This window comes from Lipotes vexillifer, unplaced genomic scaffold (genome assembly GCF_000442215.2).
Source record: "Lipotes vexillifer unplaced genomic scaffold, Lipotes_vexillifer_v1.1 scaffold394, whole genome shotgun sequence".
Classification (NCBI taxonomy): Eukaryota; Metazoa; Chordata; class Mammalia; order Artiodactyla; family Lipotidae; genus Lipotes; species Lipotes vexillifer.
Genome location: NW_006791731.1, coordinates 1,119,339 through 1,135,941, shown reverse-complemented (window position 1 = coordinate 1,135,941; position 16,603 = coordinate 1,119,339). Strand labels below are relative to the sequence as shown.

At 59.9% G+C, this 16,603-nt stretch overlaps 1 protein-coding gene across 1 annotated transcript in view; it reads right to left on the bottom strand.

The window, feature by feature from the left end:
* The window catches only part of ZC3H3 (zinc finger CCCH-type containing 3), an 88,331-nt gene that overhangs the window by 52,284 nt on the left and 19,444 nt on the right, over positions 1-16,603 (bottom strand). Inside the window, exon 4 of the mRNA XM_007464572.1 lies at positions 4,816-4,969. Coding sequence (XP_007464634.1) covers positions 4,816-4,969 — 154 coding nt within the window. The remainder of the gene's footprint in view (positions 1-4,815; positions 4,970-16,603) is intronic.

Sequence of the window (16,603 nt, the reverse complement as noted above, 5' to 3'; positions counted from 1 at the left end):
CGTCGCACAGGGAGGGCAGGGATTTGCCAAGGCCGTGGCCGTCAGGCGCGGGTCTGGGCTGAGCCCAGGGTGACACGCTGTGTGCCGCCTACCGGGGGCTCCCTGGGCTCCCCCAGGCTGGCAGCCCCCGCCACGCACACACAGCTTCCTCTCTGCAGAGACTCACAGTGAGGGGTCTGCAGGGGGGTGGGGTCCAGGGCCACCTCATGCTAACACTGGCACTCAGCTGCCGGGCCACCCGCCTCACCTCCCACCTGTGTCCACCAGCCCCCAACTCTGCCCACTGAGATTTCCAGGACCGCTGGGGCCTGCCTGCCAGCCCGCCCCTCGGAGGTGTCCTCTCTCCATGGGGGACACAGATCGGGAGGCACAAGAAGAGCCCCTCGTTCCTGGGCTCAGCCCCGCTGCCTGGTGGAACCGCCCTGCTTTCTCATCACTGCAGCAGCCCGTAGCCCACACTGGCCTCAGTCCAGCCACCAGCCCAACCCCCCACCCCCCACTTCTGCCAGGGAGAGCTGAGGAACCTGCAGCTGCACAGGACAGAGGTCGAGGTCAAGGCCAAGGCCAAGGCCAAAGCCAGTTGGCCCCATAACCTCTCTGGGACCTGCTGACCATAAACAGGCAGGCCCAGCTCTGATGGAGCTGAAGGAGGAGGGTGGGAGGGCATCAGACTGGCCTCCGGCCCTGGAGACAAGCCCTTCCTGCTGCCTCGACAAGCTGAGCCGGCGTGTACAGCCGACGGCAGGCTGGGCAGCTGGCGGGTGGCAACTGCTGAGAAGGCAGCCTCACCAGGGCACAGGTGGCCTTGAGCATAGGAAACCCGGGCCACTGGCAGCCCAACCCACGCTTCCCAGGGCGTCCTGGCCACTCGGCCCTGCTGCCCCGCAGACCACGTCCAGAGGCCAGGCCCTCAGGGTCCAGGGCTCTGGGTTCAAGGAGCCTCCCAGGTGCGTGGCGATGGGTCAGGCAGGCCTGCAGAGAGGCAGGCGGGCTGAGGGAGGCCTCACTGAGCACAGCCCACACATGCCCTCAGTGCACACGTGGCCATCCTGGGGTGGGCTCGGCTGCACCTCCATGCCCAGGGAGGGCACTGGGGCCTGGTGCAGCTGGGGACCTGCCTCAGAGCGCCCAGACACCAAGCACAGGCCAAGGTTGCGGGGCCTGAGCCGTCTGGCACATAAGGCCCGGTACCACCTTCGCTGGGAGCTTGAGGCAATCAGTGGCCGGGCGGGGCTGGCAGTTGGGCTGGGCCTGTCCTGATGGCCCATCCTATCCACCTGACCCGAGTGTGGACCTCACACACCTGTCCATGAGGCAGCCCCCACCTGTCTCCAGAACTGAGGGGAAGGCACACTCCCCGCCCTCCTGCTGACCGGGCTGTTCTCGGCCTGATGGGCTTGACACTCCGGCTGAAAGTATGAGGTGGCTGCTGCCTCGGGGGTGCACCCAGCCACCTCCCTCCTCAGGAGCCCTCAACCCCTAAGCCTGGCACCTGTTTCTGCTCAGCGACCACATCAGGGCCTGGCACACTCAACACTGGGCCAGCTGGACCCACACCTGGGCTTCTGTGGCACTCAGAGGCCAGGAAGGAGAGGCCCGCTGGTGCCTCCCTGACGAAGGTCACCCCCGGCCCCCAGCCAGGCCCCCTGGGAGAGGCGGGGCCAGGCCAGGGCTGCCAACGCGGGCAGGAAGGCTGACTGCAGGAGGGGGAGAGAGGAGCAAGAATCAATAAATCTGAACCTCATTCACGAAGATCTGGGGCTCTTATTAAGTAAATTAATTTAAGTTAATTTAGCTCGATCATGACTCCCGATCACAGTGATTTAGTGAGGGGGAAATTGCATTAGGAAAGGCCATGCTCACCAGATAGGAGAACGGAAGAAAATTAGACCCACTTAGCACTGTGAATTAATATGGAAATAGCAGGTGTAAATTTAACCTTATCGAGAGAGTGAAAATTATCTTCATAAATTTGTAGAAATAGCCCCCAAGACGCTTATAAATCTATTTAAAACAAAAATACTACAAAAAGTGCACTAAAGTTAATTTAAAATATACTTCCAGCTACTGCCTCCAGAAAAGTCGGTAGCAGGGCCAAGTTCCGTGCGGCCTGGTGGGAAGGGAGGAGGGCAGTGGCCACCGCTGACCTCCAGGCACACCTACCATGGGCCAGTAGGCCAGCACCTCCTCTCCCATGTCCAGAGAGTGGGGGGCCCGTGGGGGGCTGGCAGGATGGCCCCTGCCCAGGACTATAGCTGCTCTACCCCGTGGCCCAGCCCTTTGTGGCACAATGGCCCCCTGGCCCCAAGGCCCGAGGCCATGTGCTCTGGAGTGCCCAGCACAGCCAGCTGGAAGCCCACACTGGGCCAAGGGGCTCCCACACCGCTCCTCAGAAGGACAGAGGACAGAGGGAGGGGACCTGCCACTGCCTGATTCCAACCCCCCCCCGGCTGTCACCCCTTCCCCTGCCTCACTGAAGGAAGGAGCCACACCCCAACCTCTGCAGCCCTCCTGCTTCTGGACCCAAGGGACCCAGAAAAGAAGAGGGAGCCGACCGCACAGCACATGCCCTCCAGCAGCAGCAGCCTGGAGCGAGGCCACAGCGCTCAGCGTGCAGGCCAGACCCTGGTGTGGGCGGCTGGAGAGGCACACAGCCTCACCACCCCCACCCCCCCGCCCGTAACAATCAATACATCGATAGTGAGATGGCCCAGCCTCTCTCACCAGAAGTCTCTCCCTGAGGGACACCCAGGTAGTGTGGCTTCAATGGTCTGGCGGCGGCTGCTCCCAGACCACCACGCCACCCCCCCCCCCCCCCCCCCCCCCCCCGCCACTGTCCTCCCAGAAATATGGTTTTATATGAGAACAATAGATGAACTATTTTTGATGTAAAAAAGAAACCATAAAATATCTGTATAATCTTGGGGGTGGCAAAGGCCTTTCTAAAATGACCAAAGGAAAGACCAATAAAGGAAAAGAATGATGAATTTAATTTGTATAAAATATTTTCAACATCTCTCTATACAATAACTCTATAGGCACCATAAACGAGGCAACAGCAAGCCAGAAAAAGTATTTGCTATACATACAATAGACCAATATGATAATCACTATAAAAAAGACTCATACTCTTTTAGAAAAAATGGGCAGAGGACATGAATAGGCAAACCCAAAGACAAAATATAAGTGACAAATAAGCACATGAAATAAATGTACAATTTCATTACTAATAAAAAAAGTTAAGGGACTTCCCTGGCGGCCCAGTGGTTAAGACTTCTCCTTCCAATGCAGGGGGGTGCAGGTTCAATCCCTGGCCAGGGGGCTAGGATCCCACATGCCTTGTGGCCAAAAAGCCAAAACATAAAACATAAGCAGTATTGTAACAAACTCAATAAAGACTTCAGAAGCGGTCCACATAAAAAAAAAAAAATTGTTTTTTAAAAAAGGTTAAAATTTAAACAACGGACTTCCGTGGTGGTCCAGTGGTAAAGAATCCGCCTTCCAATGCAGGGGACGAGGGTTCGATCCCTGGTCGGGGAACTAAGATCCCACATGCCTTGGGACAACTAAGCCGCGCGCCACAACTTGATTCCAACTACTATATTATTTTAGACAACATCAGCATTGCAACATCTGTACATCCACAATTTCTGCTTTAAGAGAAATTGTTGCATACAATTAGTTGCGCGCCTCAATGAGAGAGCCCGCCTGCTGCAAACTACAGAGCCCACAGGCTCTGGAGCCTGTGCGCCACAACTACAGAGAGAAAACACACACGCCACCACTAGAGAGAAGCCCACGCACCGCAACGAAGACGTGACGCAGCCAAAAAAATAAATATTTTAAAAATTTAAATAGGATATTGACCTTTGCTTATTATATGGAAAAACAGCAAAAAGAATGATAGTTCCCAGAATAGGGGAGGGTCTAGGAAAGCTCTTTTATGTACTGTTAGTAGAAATGTAAATTGGTAAGACAGCTCTAGAGAAAAATTTAATTTCTAACCATTAACATTTTCATATCCTTTGACTCAGCACATAGTTGAGTGTATGCAACAATTTCGCTTATATCAGAAATCGTGGATATACAGATATTGCAATGCTAACGTTGTCTATAAAGATAGAGTTGGAATCAAGCTAAAAGTTCAATAATGTGGGGTTGATGGAGTAAATTATGATACAACCACACCATGGAATAGTGTTTTGTTAATATGATGGTGTAGAAGAGTTTTTGTTGTCATTAAGATGACATAGAAAAATGTTGATGATGTGTGATAGAAACACAGAAGAGGAGGGGACTGGGTAGAAAACAAAGTTAATGTACTGGAAAATGCTGACAACAGTTCCCTTTGGCACAATTTCCTTTGGTGTAAAGTAATTCAGTTTGGTGCAACATGAGGCTAAGTTTCTAGTCCAAAAAGAACGGTAAGAAGGAGGAGAGAAATGAACGAGCTGCTGCCCTCCCTAAGTTGGTCAGGTGAGTTTCTTGCTGATTCCAATGGTGAAACGCAGTCTATATTTCTTATAAAGCATTATTGAAGCCTGAGCTCTGGTGCTCTCAACTCCCTGGAGACTGTATTCCACAAGGGATGCAGTTGGTCCTTGCCTACCATCCTTCTTGATTCTTAAGTATTCTGTGTGCAAAGCAGGGGTTTTATGTTAAGCCTTACCTGAAGCTACTTTCTCAAAAAGGTAGTAAACATGTTAGGAAAAAGAATGGACCTTTGCATCCCCCCGCCCCAAGCTGGCAGCTTGCTGCTAACGGACAGGGAGCGTGCGTGTCTGCATGAGTGCACAGCACACACAGGCCTCCTACCTGGACGGGGAGAGCCGCAGTGCCCGCCAGGAGGGCGGGGCCGGGGGCCCGGGGGCGGGGCTGAGAGGTGAGGCCTGGGCCTTCTTGACGATGCGGTAGCGGGTCCTGATCACTCTGCTGGTGGGCGGGGTCCGCTGGCCGTGCAGGCTGGAGGCTGCAGGGAAACCCAGACACGGGTGGTCAGTGGAGGTCGGTGGGGCCTCCCATCACCCCCTGATCCAACCCCCGCCCACTCCCAGAGAGCTCAGCAGCCCCGGGCTGCTGGAGCCGGAGGCGGCCAGCGCGGCCTCCAGGAGAGCAAGTGGGGCAGGTGGGGGCAGGCCGGTGCTCCCGTGGGCAGTGAGGAGGAGCCCACAGTCAGGTCTGGGAGGCTGTGGGTGTGAAGCGCTCACCTCCCTCTCTGGGAACGCTCACCGGGCATCCATGTAGATTTATGTACTTAATCACTTCTGTTTTCAGAACATTTTGCAGGGTGATGTACACCACAGCTTTATTTCTTGCTGAATGTTTCATGCAATTAACAGGGATCTGTTTTGCCCCAGTTCCCTTCCACTTGATAGCCAGCAATTTCCCCACAGCTATGAGGAACGCATCTAATTGCCCGACTTTCATAATATACAGCTGTAACTGCCCAGATAATTAAAGCTAACGCAGCACGGGAACACAGGCGCTGCTGCCTCTTGTGACTGATCCAGCACCCCAGCCCCTCAGGCCAGGCTGCTCGGACCCTGGTTCCCAGCGGCGCCTCCTTGTGGCCCCACCTAACCTGCCTGCACAGAGCCCAGGGCTCTGCTTGGAAGGGGGGCCCCTACCGGCCACTCCAGCAGCAGACAGCTTCTGGGCAGCACAGCCAGGCAGGGGGTGAGAGGCGTGGGGGAGGGTGAATGGGAAGGGGCAGAGACAAGGAGGCCAGGAAAACACACACGTGCTCTCACCACCAGAGCTTGGGCACAAGGACAGGCCTATGATCCCTGGGCAAGAATTAGCTGACCCTCAGCTGAAGGCCGCCTGGGGTCCAGGGTGGCCCAGGAGAGGGAGCACAGCAGGGGCACGGTGGTGCCAGACCCACAGGTTCCCACACTCCTGGCTGCTCAGGGCCAGCCACCCCGCTCCCTGACAGCACAAACCGGTGCTCCACGACCCGATCCTGCTCCCCTGGGCCCCAAGGACATATCCTCCCAGCACCTGCAAACTCCACGAGAAGCGGTGACTGCTCCGTGAACAGTGACAGTAACACTGGGTAAAAGTCACCTTCCAGAGCCCTAAACACAACAGACCACCAGCCCACAGCCAGGCCCTCCCCCAGTCAGCAATCAGCACCTTGGCCCAGATGCCTTCTCTCCAAGGCTCACCCAGCCTGATGGGTGGTGGTGTGCGGGGCCTGCCTGGGAGCAGGCAGGACAAGTGCGCCCACGGAAGCTACCGCACCTGCACAGCCATCAGGACAGCACTATGCCTCCTTGTCCAGATGCTGGAAGAGCCCCTCCCTCAGGTGTCCCCAAACCCATCCCTGGGGCACTGCAGCTTCTAACAGGGCTCCCGTGCACCCACATGAGAAGGCCAGGACACAGCACTGGCTCAGAGCCCCCCCTGAGAGCCTCCAGACCAGAGGAGCAGCATGTGCAGGCTCCACGCACCCAGCCGGGGTCGGGGTGGACATGGGGCTGCAAGGCCCAGGGAGTTCTGAGAGCGGAGGACGCCTCTGCCCCCGGGACTGGAGGCAGGGGCCCACAGCGGCTGCCCACCAGGGGTCCACAGAAGTTCGCGCCAGGCTAGGCCAGCACCCCACAGTCTCCATCTCCGTCTCCGTCTCTCTCTCCTTCCAAGGGTGGCAGCTCATGGGGCAGTCAGGGAGAAAGAGGGAAGCTCGGCAGAAGCGCCGGGCATCACCCGGGATGCCTGATCCTGCTGAGTGACCAAAGTGAGGGACTCTTTAGCTCCAGGCAGCCCGCACACATTTGGGATGTACGGGAGAGCCTAGCACACAGGGGGCATCAGTAAATAACTGTTTGTTGAATTGAATTTTCAAGGTCTTACAAGCAAGAAGAGACCAATGAAAATCAATACTAGCTTGTTCCAACTAAGCACTCAGGAACACGGGAATTCCTCTAAGTTACTGCCAAGCCCCACGCTGACACCATGGCCTCCAAACCCACTCCCTGCTCCCACAGCCTGTGCACCTGGACAGCCCACCTGCCTATCCCTTCCGCCGCCACTGGGGCCACCCGCCCTCGGCCCCCTTCTGAGGTGGGGGGGGGCTCCCACACCAGCCACCACCTGCCAGTCTGGGCTGCGACACGCACCCTAGAGCCCCAGGGCCCTGGCTCTGCAGGGCCCCCTCTGCAGGGGACACCAGTGTGCAGGGTGGGAAGGAGGGCTGGGCTGTGCTGGGGCAGGGCCCCTCCTCAACAACTTTGTTTTCATCCTGAGCACCGGGAGCCCCAGGCCTGGCCAGCTTCACCCCCCCTCGCCCAGATGCACAACATCAGCTTCTCCCATCCCCCTCCCTGTTCCACCAGATGCCACCTCCTCCAGGAAGCCCCCAGCCCCCAATGCCCAAGGGACTAGACTCTGCATTCTGCAAAGTTCCTCTTGGGACATACCACCTCTGGGCCTGGCCCTCATTCCTGCCGTTAACGGGCATCAGTATTTATAACATTCCTTTGCAATGCAGCCCCACTGTGAAATTTAACTTTTCACTAACTTACTGCATTTTACTTATTAGTACCTGATAACCACTTCTAAGAAAATACAAAGTAATAAAGTAGACCCCCCCTCTTAAAAGCCTAAGTGTCACCACCCAGACTTCGGCACCCGTTAGACCCCCAGCCCTCGCGATCCCGAGAGGCAGAGGGGAGAGCATACCAGCCCATGCCCCGCCCCCCAGAGTGGGGCTGTGACCCGCACAGCCTGGCCCCGCAGACCCTCCTGGTCTTCCCCATGAGCAGCCTGGCCATGGGGGTGGAAGCACCCAGGACAACGGCTCTGAAGAGAACAGGCCAGGGTGCCCGTGCTGAGGGCACAGAGAGCTCAGCAGGGCGGATAGACGGGTGGTGTCGCCCCCCCATCCTACGGCTGATAGGAGTGAGAGCTCCTCAGACCACACATGGCACACAGGGACCAGAACCTTGAACCCAGTGCAAAGGCAGAGCGGCAGGCATGGGCAAGCTCCCCGTGGGCAGGGCGCCCGGCCTCCCCCCGGCCCTGTGGTGCTGGAGGGTTGCCCCGGCAGCAGCCCCGGCAGGCGGCAGACTCTCCCCTTCCTCCTGGCAGGCTGAGGGTTTGTGTAGATAATCATGTTATTTAGATAGGATGTTGGTTTAATTCCCTTCATTACAGACTCCCAGGGCTGTAATTTTTTTCTCCGCATGATGTATTCCCCGTGGCACGTTTCACTCAAATCAAACCCTTCGTGCCTTTATTGCCAACGACGCCCGGGCGCCGCGTTATCAGGCCCCCACACACACAGCCCTCTCCGCCCTGCCGTGCAGAGGTCACTTCTAATGACTAATCGATCTCATTAGCTTCCCTAATTAAAAACTTTACTACCGCAATGGAAGACAAACTACGAAAAAACTGCTGGCATCATATCTGAATGGGATGCGAGCCCATCTATCAGCAGGGCCCGGCTCCTGCGTGAGCGAGCTGGGGAGGGAGGCCACCGGCCAAGAGGCGGACACTGGACCGACAGCAGCAGAGCCCAGGCGGTCTGGCACTCGGGCTGCGGAAGTGGGGAGAGCGCCAGCTTTCCCGGGGCCTGCGCAGCTCGCGTGGCCAGTCAGGCGGCGCTGTCTGCAGCAGCCCGGCCTCCAGCTGACTCCGGCCCCGGCCTCAACGAGCCACCACAGATGGCAGAGCCCATCAGACAGAGGTCACGGCTCTCGCTCTGTTTCACTGCAACTGGGGGCGTTGAGAGGGAGTTCAGGTTTTTATGGAACTTCAAAGGGAGAGCACTAGGAAGAAGGGGCGCTGCCGATCTCGCCGCTGTCTAATGGGTGAGGAGGGAGCCAGGACTCCTCTGAGCAGAGACTGCCTGGGGCCGCCGGCAGGAGAGAGGTAGCTGTGGGACAAGCCCCAGGAGCCCGGCTGCCAGCAGCCCCCGCAGCCGCCCAGCTGTCTGTCCAGACACACCGAGATCTGGGCCTCTCGCCATAGACTCGACGTGACCCCGGCCCTTTGTAGGTTCTGCCCCACCCTCTGCCGTGCAGGCATCTTTCTAGGGTATCTGGAGCACGTAACGCTTCAGTGCGTTCACTGCATCCAGTTGGCATGAGGTCATCAACACAGTGACCACCGGCCCGCTGTGGATGAACACTTTTGCCAAATTGAGCGTCCCTTCCCGAGTGCAAGGGGCTGCTGCTCTGCCCATCACAGGCGCCGCGTCTGGCCCAGCAGCTGAAGCCAAGCCTACACTTGGGCAAGCTCTCAGTGGTTCCCAGCAGCAGGCGTGAGCCATCGGGTGGTTCATGGGCCACACAGGTGGACCGAATGGGGCTGTGGTGGAGCCACCGTCCCTGCATCCCTCTGCTCTGAGGTGGCCGTGTGTGCACAGCACAGCTGCTGGTTGAGGACCTTGGCCGGGGCTGGGGGCAGTTTCTGGGGCTTCCACTTGGCCCTTCCCAACGTAATGGCTCTTACCCCTCAGGTCAGGAGACTGATGAGAGGGTTCTCCCCGCTGCCGGGCCCCGGCTCTGAGAACTGCCCAGATCTGGGTGAGGGATTGGGTTCTCCAGCATGGCGGCTCATCTTAGCCTCCCCCTCCCCATCTCTTGGCCTTTCCTGGTTCTACAAGTCAAGCAGCAGCCTGGCCAGCTGCTCACTGTCTGGCACACCGAGATCATTACCCATCGCCAAGCATCCCCACCCCGCGCCCCAGGGCCCTGCTCCTCCCCTCTCCGGGCCTTAATCTCCACCAAGGCGATGGGCCAGCCTGTGTCTTCAGAAGCCTTGGCGTTTGGCCTTATGGCTAAGCGTGTGCCCCACAGTCAGCACAGCCACAGTGGGGAGCTGAGGCTCTAGAACAGCTACGGGGGCCTCTGGCTCTTGGCCTCCCCTGGGGGTGGCTGCCCTGAGCCTGTCCTTCTCCTCAGTGCCGTCCAGGACATTTACAAAGGACAGGCGACCCCACGGGCCTCCCGAAGACCACTGCCCCACATGGCTAGACGGCAAGAACGACCACGTAACCCTGCGCTCCCCTCCTGCTGCCCTGTCTCCAACTACCGCCGCAAAGGCCCTGCCTCCTGATGCTGCGCCAGCTTTCTCACCCCAGCCCTGCACTAGAGGCTTGTGGGCCTCTGAGCAGCGGGGCCTGGTTGCAGTCCCCCCGTCCAGTACCAGTCACCGCAGTTTGGGTCCCCCTGAGCACAGAGCCTGAGAGTTTGGGGTATAGAGACGGGGTATTTGGAAGACAGCAATTTTGGAAGCAGGCGAGAGGGAGCAGGGAGACAGGAGAGCAAAGTCAGTATAGAGCTGCCACTGCAAGTGTGCGGAGCACGACAGCTCCAGGACCGTGACTGCTGAGAGGCTGTAGGAGGCGTCTGGGATTGTCCATCAGAGCGAGGGAGATGGGACACCTCGCTCCCAGACTCTGCACCAGCATGGGGACAAGGACAGGCCGGGCCGAGGGGCACAGTGGGTCTGGACAGCGGGCAGGAAATGAGCTCACAGAGCCTGAGCCAGGGAAGGGTCCGCAGAGAGCCAGTGGGAGGGACCGAGCCCAGACGGGCCCCTGATACCCAGCTCAGAACACATCACACGGCCTCTCCAGGGCTTCACCTTCCCACCCATCTGACAGGAAAGCCGGGCCTGCAGCTGGACTGTGGGTGCCCAGAGGCTCCTGGCCCTCTCGGCAGCAGCAGGCGGGCCTCACATAGGACAGGAAGCCACATGCAGGAGCCCGACGCACAGGACCCCGGCCAAGCGGGGGTCAGGCAGCCTCTCTCCCACAATGGCCGAGCCGCCCTCTTGGGAAAGTGGCCACAGAAGAGCCAGCACGCATTTCTGAGAGGCCTCCACAGCACCTGCAGGCTTGCTGCACATCTGAGCTGTGTGCAGAGCCCTGGGCCTGGCGGGATGGCACTGACCATGACTGGAGCCAGAGCAAAGGCCACGCCAGCAAGACGCTGCATCTCCCGCTGAGGGTGCGCTGCTACTGGGTGGGGAGACCCTGCCAGACCACACGATGAGGGGCGCTGCCCTCTCTGGACACTGCCCGTCTACCAGGGCATTTCCGAAAGTCAGCCCCATCTGAGCTGTCCCCTCAGTGACACAGTCCTGAAGACAGCAAGGCCACAACAGCATTTGGGGGTGAAAAGCGCCCTGGGGCTGAGGAGGGGCCAGCAGACCCCAGGGGCCACAAGGAGAAGCTCCGCCACCATCAGGAAGCAGCAAGAGGAAGGCCGAGGCAGGCGCTAAGGAGGCCACACAGCCAGAGCAACTGCCAGAGCGGTGGGCCCCAGGAGGTGTCCAGGAGGTGGGTGGTGGATGGGGACGGCAGCCCCCCCGCGGGCCCCTCATGTCTCGTTGAAGGGCCGGGCCAGGAGCAGAGCCGGGCGAGACACCTGCTGGGAGGACCCTGCCGCTGCCTGCGAAGAAGCAGATGAAGCCGGTCCCACGGGGGGCTGGGCCCTCATCCTGCCCAGACCTCCAGGCCCCTCCACTGCTTACAGGTGAGGACCCAGGGAGGACTGGCTCTGGCCAGCTCAGGTGGCACCTCCCTGTCAACAGAAGTGAGGACCCTCTGTCCCCGCATCCCCTTCACACAGAATCCACAATGCCCACCGCACAGCCGAGCTGACAGGGCACATCAGCCCCCCGGGGAAGAGATCAGAAGACTAAGGCCTAAGAGAAGGAAAATGACCTGCCCCATGCCCAGCAGGATGCGGCCCAGGCTGGGCCAGGGGGGCACTGGGCCAAGGGGCCTCTGCTCAGGAGTCTCTCAGGAAGGACAGAGATGGACTCAACTCCCACTGACATCAGCCTAGAAGACACACACCGCTCCATCCCATAAAGACAGCTAGAAACACACCTGCAGACCTTCCCCTGCACTCCCAGACCTCCACCTGTACCTGGAGATCTCCACCTGTGCTCCCAGATCTCCCCCTGCAGCCCCAGACCTCTGTCTGTATTCTCACACGGGTGCACTGCTCACCTGGTGCCAGCCCTGGGCCCACTGCATTCAGTGCTCCGGCACCCAGCCAGCTCCAGCCAGTCCCAGCCCAGGCCCTGCAGGTGCGGGCAGCACGCAGGTGACGGGGCTTGGCCGTCCTGCTCCCACCCACGAGAACACAGTAATATCATGACAAATCCCCAGCCCCGTGAACGGTTCTTCACGTGCTTGCAGATGCCTGTCCATTTCTCCAAATGAGCAGGGATGGCAGCCGGCTGGAGGAGGCAAACGCCCCGCCCCCGCCCCTGCCACGGCGGGAGCTGCCAGGGACCGCACTCTAACAAGCTTCAGGCGTGGGATGACTGGGATCGCAAAGTATGAATTTTTATGAGTCTAATAAATCACTCCACTTTTCCTGTGCTTGATGGTTCCCGACACTTTGAACACTGGAAAAGCCCTGCTGCAATCAGGCGGCTCAGCCCTCATCTCCGGTGGCAGTCACAGAGGAGGTGACGGGACAGCCAGAGGCCCCTCCTAGGCACCCAGGACACCCCAGCTCTGCACCCTGGGGCCACTGGAGGCCAGCACTCATGCAGGTCCCTCAGGAATGGCTCGGGCAGCCTGTGGAGAGGCCCTGCCAGACTCCGACACACAGGTGGCCACAGCACCTCTGCGTTCCCGGCCAGAATCCACACGGGCGGCCCTGGGAGGATGAGTGGACGTGCTCGCTCACACACACACACACACACACACACACACACACACACACACACACACACACACACGGTGCACACATCTGCAACGGTGGGGGGAGGGGACCCCAGGCCCTGGGAGGAGAGGTCTGGCCCTCGAGGGATAGGGAGTGGCCCCCGGCCCAGGGCCTCACCCTGCTGGGCTTCCTGCAGCACTGCTGTATGAACTGGGGACCAGCCTCTGACACACGTTTACCGATTACAGAGACTCAAAGCAGCCAAAAATTTAAAATAAAATAAAAAATAAAATAAATTTATTAAAAAAAAAAAACATTTACTGATTACTAAGTCACAGCGGCAGCCCGACAGGGCCATACGTCATGGAGCAGCGGTCGGCACCGCCGCAACAGGAGCGTGGGCAGCTGGGTGATGACAAACCGCCGCTGTCAGCTGCCTGTCCCTGCGGCCGCCTTCTCTGTCGTCCCGCACTACCTGGTGTTTAATGACAACACTGTCAGCCTGAGACACGCAGTGCTGGGACTGTCGGGCCCCTATTAGAGGAAAGATTGAGACTCTACTCTTCTCAAACTCACTCAAGCGACACATGCCGCTCGTTCCTATAATTACTGTGCACGAGCCATCGATCGCGCGACGACACTGACCCGTCTGTATGAAATGGCAGTAGTTTGCTCCCTGACAGTCGCTGTACATTATGGGGGTGGGTCTTCCCTCCCCTTTTAACCATCCCTCTAGAGGATGGAAGAGGGGAAAGCGAGCACCTCCCAGCCCCCACCCCACCTGCAGGCCTTGGGCCCAGGGAGAAGGGAGCCCCAGCACATCCCAGGGAGGCGCGCCCCAGAAGGTGGAGGTGACAGCACAGCGTGCTGCTGGGAGATCCAGGTAGGGGGCAAACTCGCTGAGTGGGGCCCACAGGAGCAAGAGGCGGCTGCACCCCAAGGCCATGAGCCCCAAGCAAAGGCAGGGAAGGCAGGGTCCGTGCCAGGCAGACAGCGCGCCCTCCCAGGACCGCCCCCCAGAGACAGGACCAGGCCCGAGCGTGCTGTGAGCAGCGTCCGCGTGATGCAGGCTCGTCCAGGGGCACGGCTGGTGCTCACCCCTTCCCCAGCAGACCAAGCAGCCCCTGCCCACTTCGGGCCACACCCTGTAGGCACCGGACTGGGAGGCCAGCTGCTCCCCTCAGTGCCCTATCTGACCTCAGCCAGAAGCAGCTATGACAGGACATCCTGGGACTGGGTACTCTACCCTGTCCGCTTTCACTCAGACCCCGATGAGCAAATTCCACCTCTTACTCAGGACAAAAGGCAAACCCACTTCTGGCTCAGCAGCCCTGGCAGGGCTCCAGGACCCGCAGGCACAAGAGGTGCCAGTGTCCAGGACAGCGCGTGGGGTGGCCATGGATGTACCGATGCGAGCCCCCAGGGCCTCACAGGTGAGGGCATGCACGTGCATGTTAGAGACGGGAATCTGCCTTCAGCGGGGAGCAGGTCCTAAGGCTCAGCTCCAGCCTCCAGAGACGGAGCTCACAACCGGGGGGCCCACCCTGGTCCCCTCCTCCCTTGGCCCTGGGTCATGGAGGACTGTGCCTTCCTAGGCTCTGAGCCCAGCCCTGACCACAGTGACCCTTGGGGCCCCTTGGCCCTTCTGCAGCCTACTGGCCACTCCTGCTCGCCTGCGGCCCTCTGATCGGGCATCCCGGGCCCAGGCCCCCTCACTGGACCCACGCTGACAGTGCACAAAGCTAGGTGATCAGCCATCTATCTGCAGCCCGACACCGAGCCAGGCCTGCCATCTCACAGCCTCTTTTGCTTTTGTGGCCTGAGGTCCACTTATTCCTTACGTGGAATCAAGTGACCAGGGACATGAAAAAGCTTAGAAAGAAAACAGTGAAAAGGAAGTGTTTTAAAAGCAACTGCAGACCATGGAGGAAGCCAGAGAGGGAACTGGACCCTCATGCTTGACAAAAGCCACCCCAGAGGCCAGAGGGCTAAGGAAAGGATGCCCAGGCAGCACCAGGCAGTGTGTCCCTTGCACAGAGCTCACTTAGTCAGTCAACAGACATTTGGCGAGCCCGCTGCATGTTGGCCTCTGGGCTCTGGGGAAGCGGCAGGGAGCACACACAGCAAGCGCCCCTTCTCAGGGCAGGAGAGTCCCCTCAGCTCCTCCCGGGAAGGGCAGGTCCCTCCACAGCATGCTGGAAGAGGCAGAGGTAGCACTTGATATGTTAGCCCTGAACACAAAGAGCGTCCGCACCAGCGTCTGGACTGGGCAAGCCCTTCCTGCCCAGGGTTTCAGGGGCTCTGGAGGGCCAGCACCACCGGAAGCACCTAAACTTCTCTCAAGATGGCCCCCCTCCGTGCTGGTGCCCAGGGGCTCAGATGACCCCTTGGTCCCACCCACCCGATGCCAAGGCTCCCTCTCCACCTGCTGCAGGTCTCCCCGCCTGGCAGGGCCCAGCACTGGTGGCCCCGAACTCCCTGAGATCCAGGTGGGACGAAGCACAGAGCTGCTGGCCGCCTGCGGGGACCCCCATCCAGGTAAACACGGAGCCGGCCACAGTGCCCCCGCCCCGGGCACGGTGCTCAGCCCAGCACCCTGCACCTTCCAGGGGACAGGAAGTGAAGCTAGCCCAGCAGGACAGGCCCCAGAGCAGGCCAAGACCTCACGCCGAGGCCTCTCTACCTACGCTGTGCCTGGGGCTGACATGCTCAGATGCGGAGGCCAGAGGCCTCTGACTGCCCAGGATGGACCGGGTACCAGCCAACACCTGCCCCGCACTGGGTCTACTGGCATGTGTCTCTGTCCTCACAAAAGGGCAGTCCTCTGTCATCACTACGCCCCTCCATTTGAGGGCCTGGCCCATATGTGCCAGGGGGGCTGGAAGGGGTATCCATTCCCTTACCGGGCTGAAACTCTAGAAGGCCAGAGCCCAGAGGAGCAACAGGGGCTCCCAAGTCCCCGAGGGAGAATCGAGGGGCCTTGTCCACACTCCACCGACAGCAACGGGGCCTCCACACGAGCCGGGCCAGCCCAGCTGAGGGGACGAAGCCCAGCCTGTGAGGTGAAGGCCCACCCCACCCTGGCAGCTTCTGCTGGGGGCTTTCAGGGGAGCAGGAAATTGCCCACTAGTCCCAGGTGGACAGATACCCCACGTTCCAAGCCACGAGAGACGGAGAGGGACCAGTCCCTGCCCCTGAAGGGGGTGCTGCAGAACACACTTCGTCCCCCGCCCCGGCAGGTGCTGTGACAGTAACAGGGCACCACGGGACGGGCACCGACGAGCCTGCCTCTGCCCTTCTGACCCCCAGGGACCCCCCCCATCCTCTCCCACAGGGGCGGGAGCACAGAGGGGGGCTTCCCCCAGCAGACACAGGGTGGGCAGCACAGCCCCGCAGGTGTCTGACAGACACTGGGCCTCAGCCACCCCAGGGAAGCCCGGCTCCACCACGTGGTCCAGAGCCGGTGGCCCTTGTGAGGGCAGCGCTCCTGCTGGCCACTGCCTAGCCTCTCAGGATCCCTGCCCTGCTTCCTCGGAGTCAGGGCAGAGAGAGACGCTTTCAAGAGAGCCTGGAAATAAGCCCACTATAAAAAGCAGCGGCCATGGAGAGAAAACCACGTACCCCCTCACAGGCTCCGGGCTGCCCGGGCTCTCCGGCTGCTCACCCGTTCCTTGCTGGTGGCCAAAGGGGCAGGGCTGCAGCACAGGGGCAGCGAGCAGGCCGCGGAGGGGAGCCTGGGTGTGGGGGGGCCCCGGCCTCACTCAGCCCTACAGCCAGCCTGCTCGGCGCCGGGCGCTGCGGCAGCAGAAGGAGGGCAGCGCGCGAGCACGGGAGCTCGGGGCCACATCCCTGCCTCCCCACCCTCAGCTCCGTGGAGGCCACAGGCAGGAGCCTGGCCTTGGCTGTGGCTGCAGCTGTGCTGGGCCAGCAAACTCCGGAGTGAGCCCTCCGCTCCCCTGCCCTCCCCCACC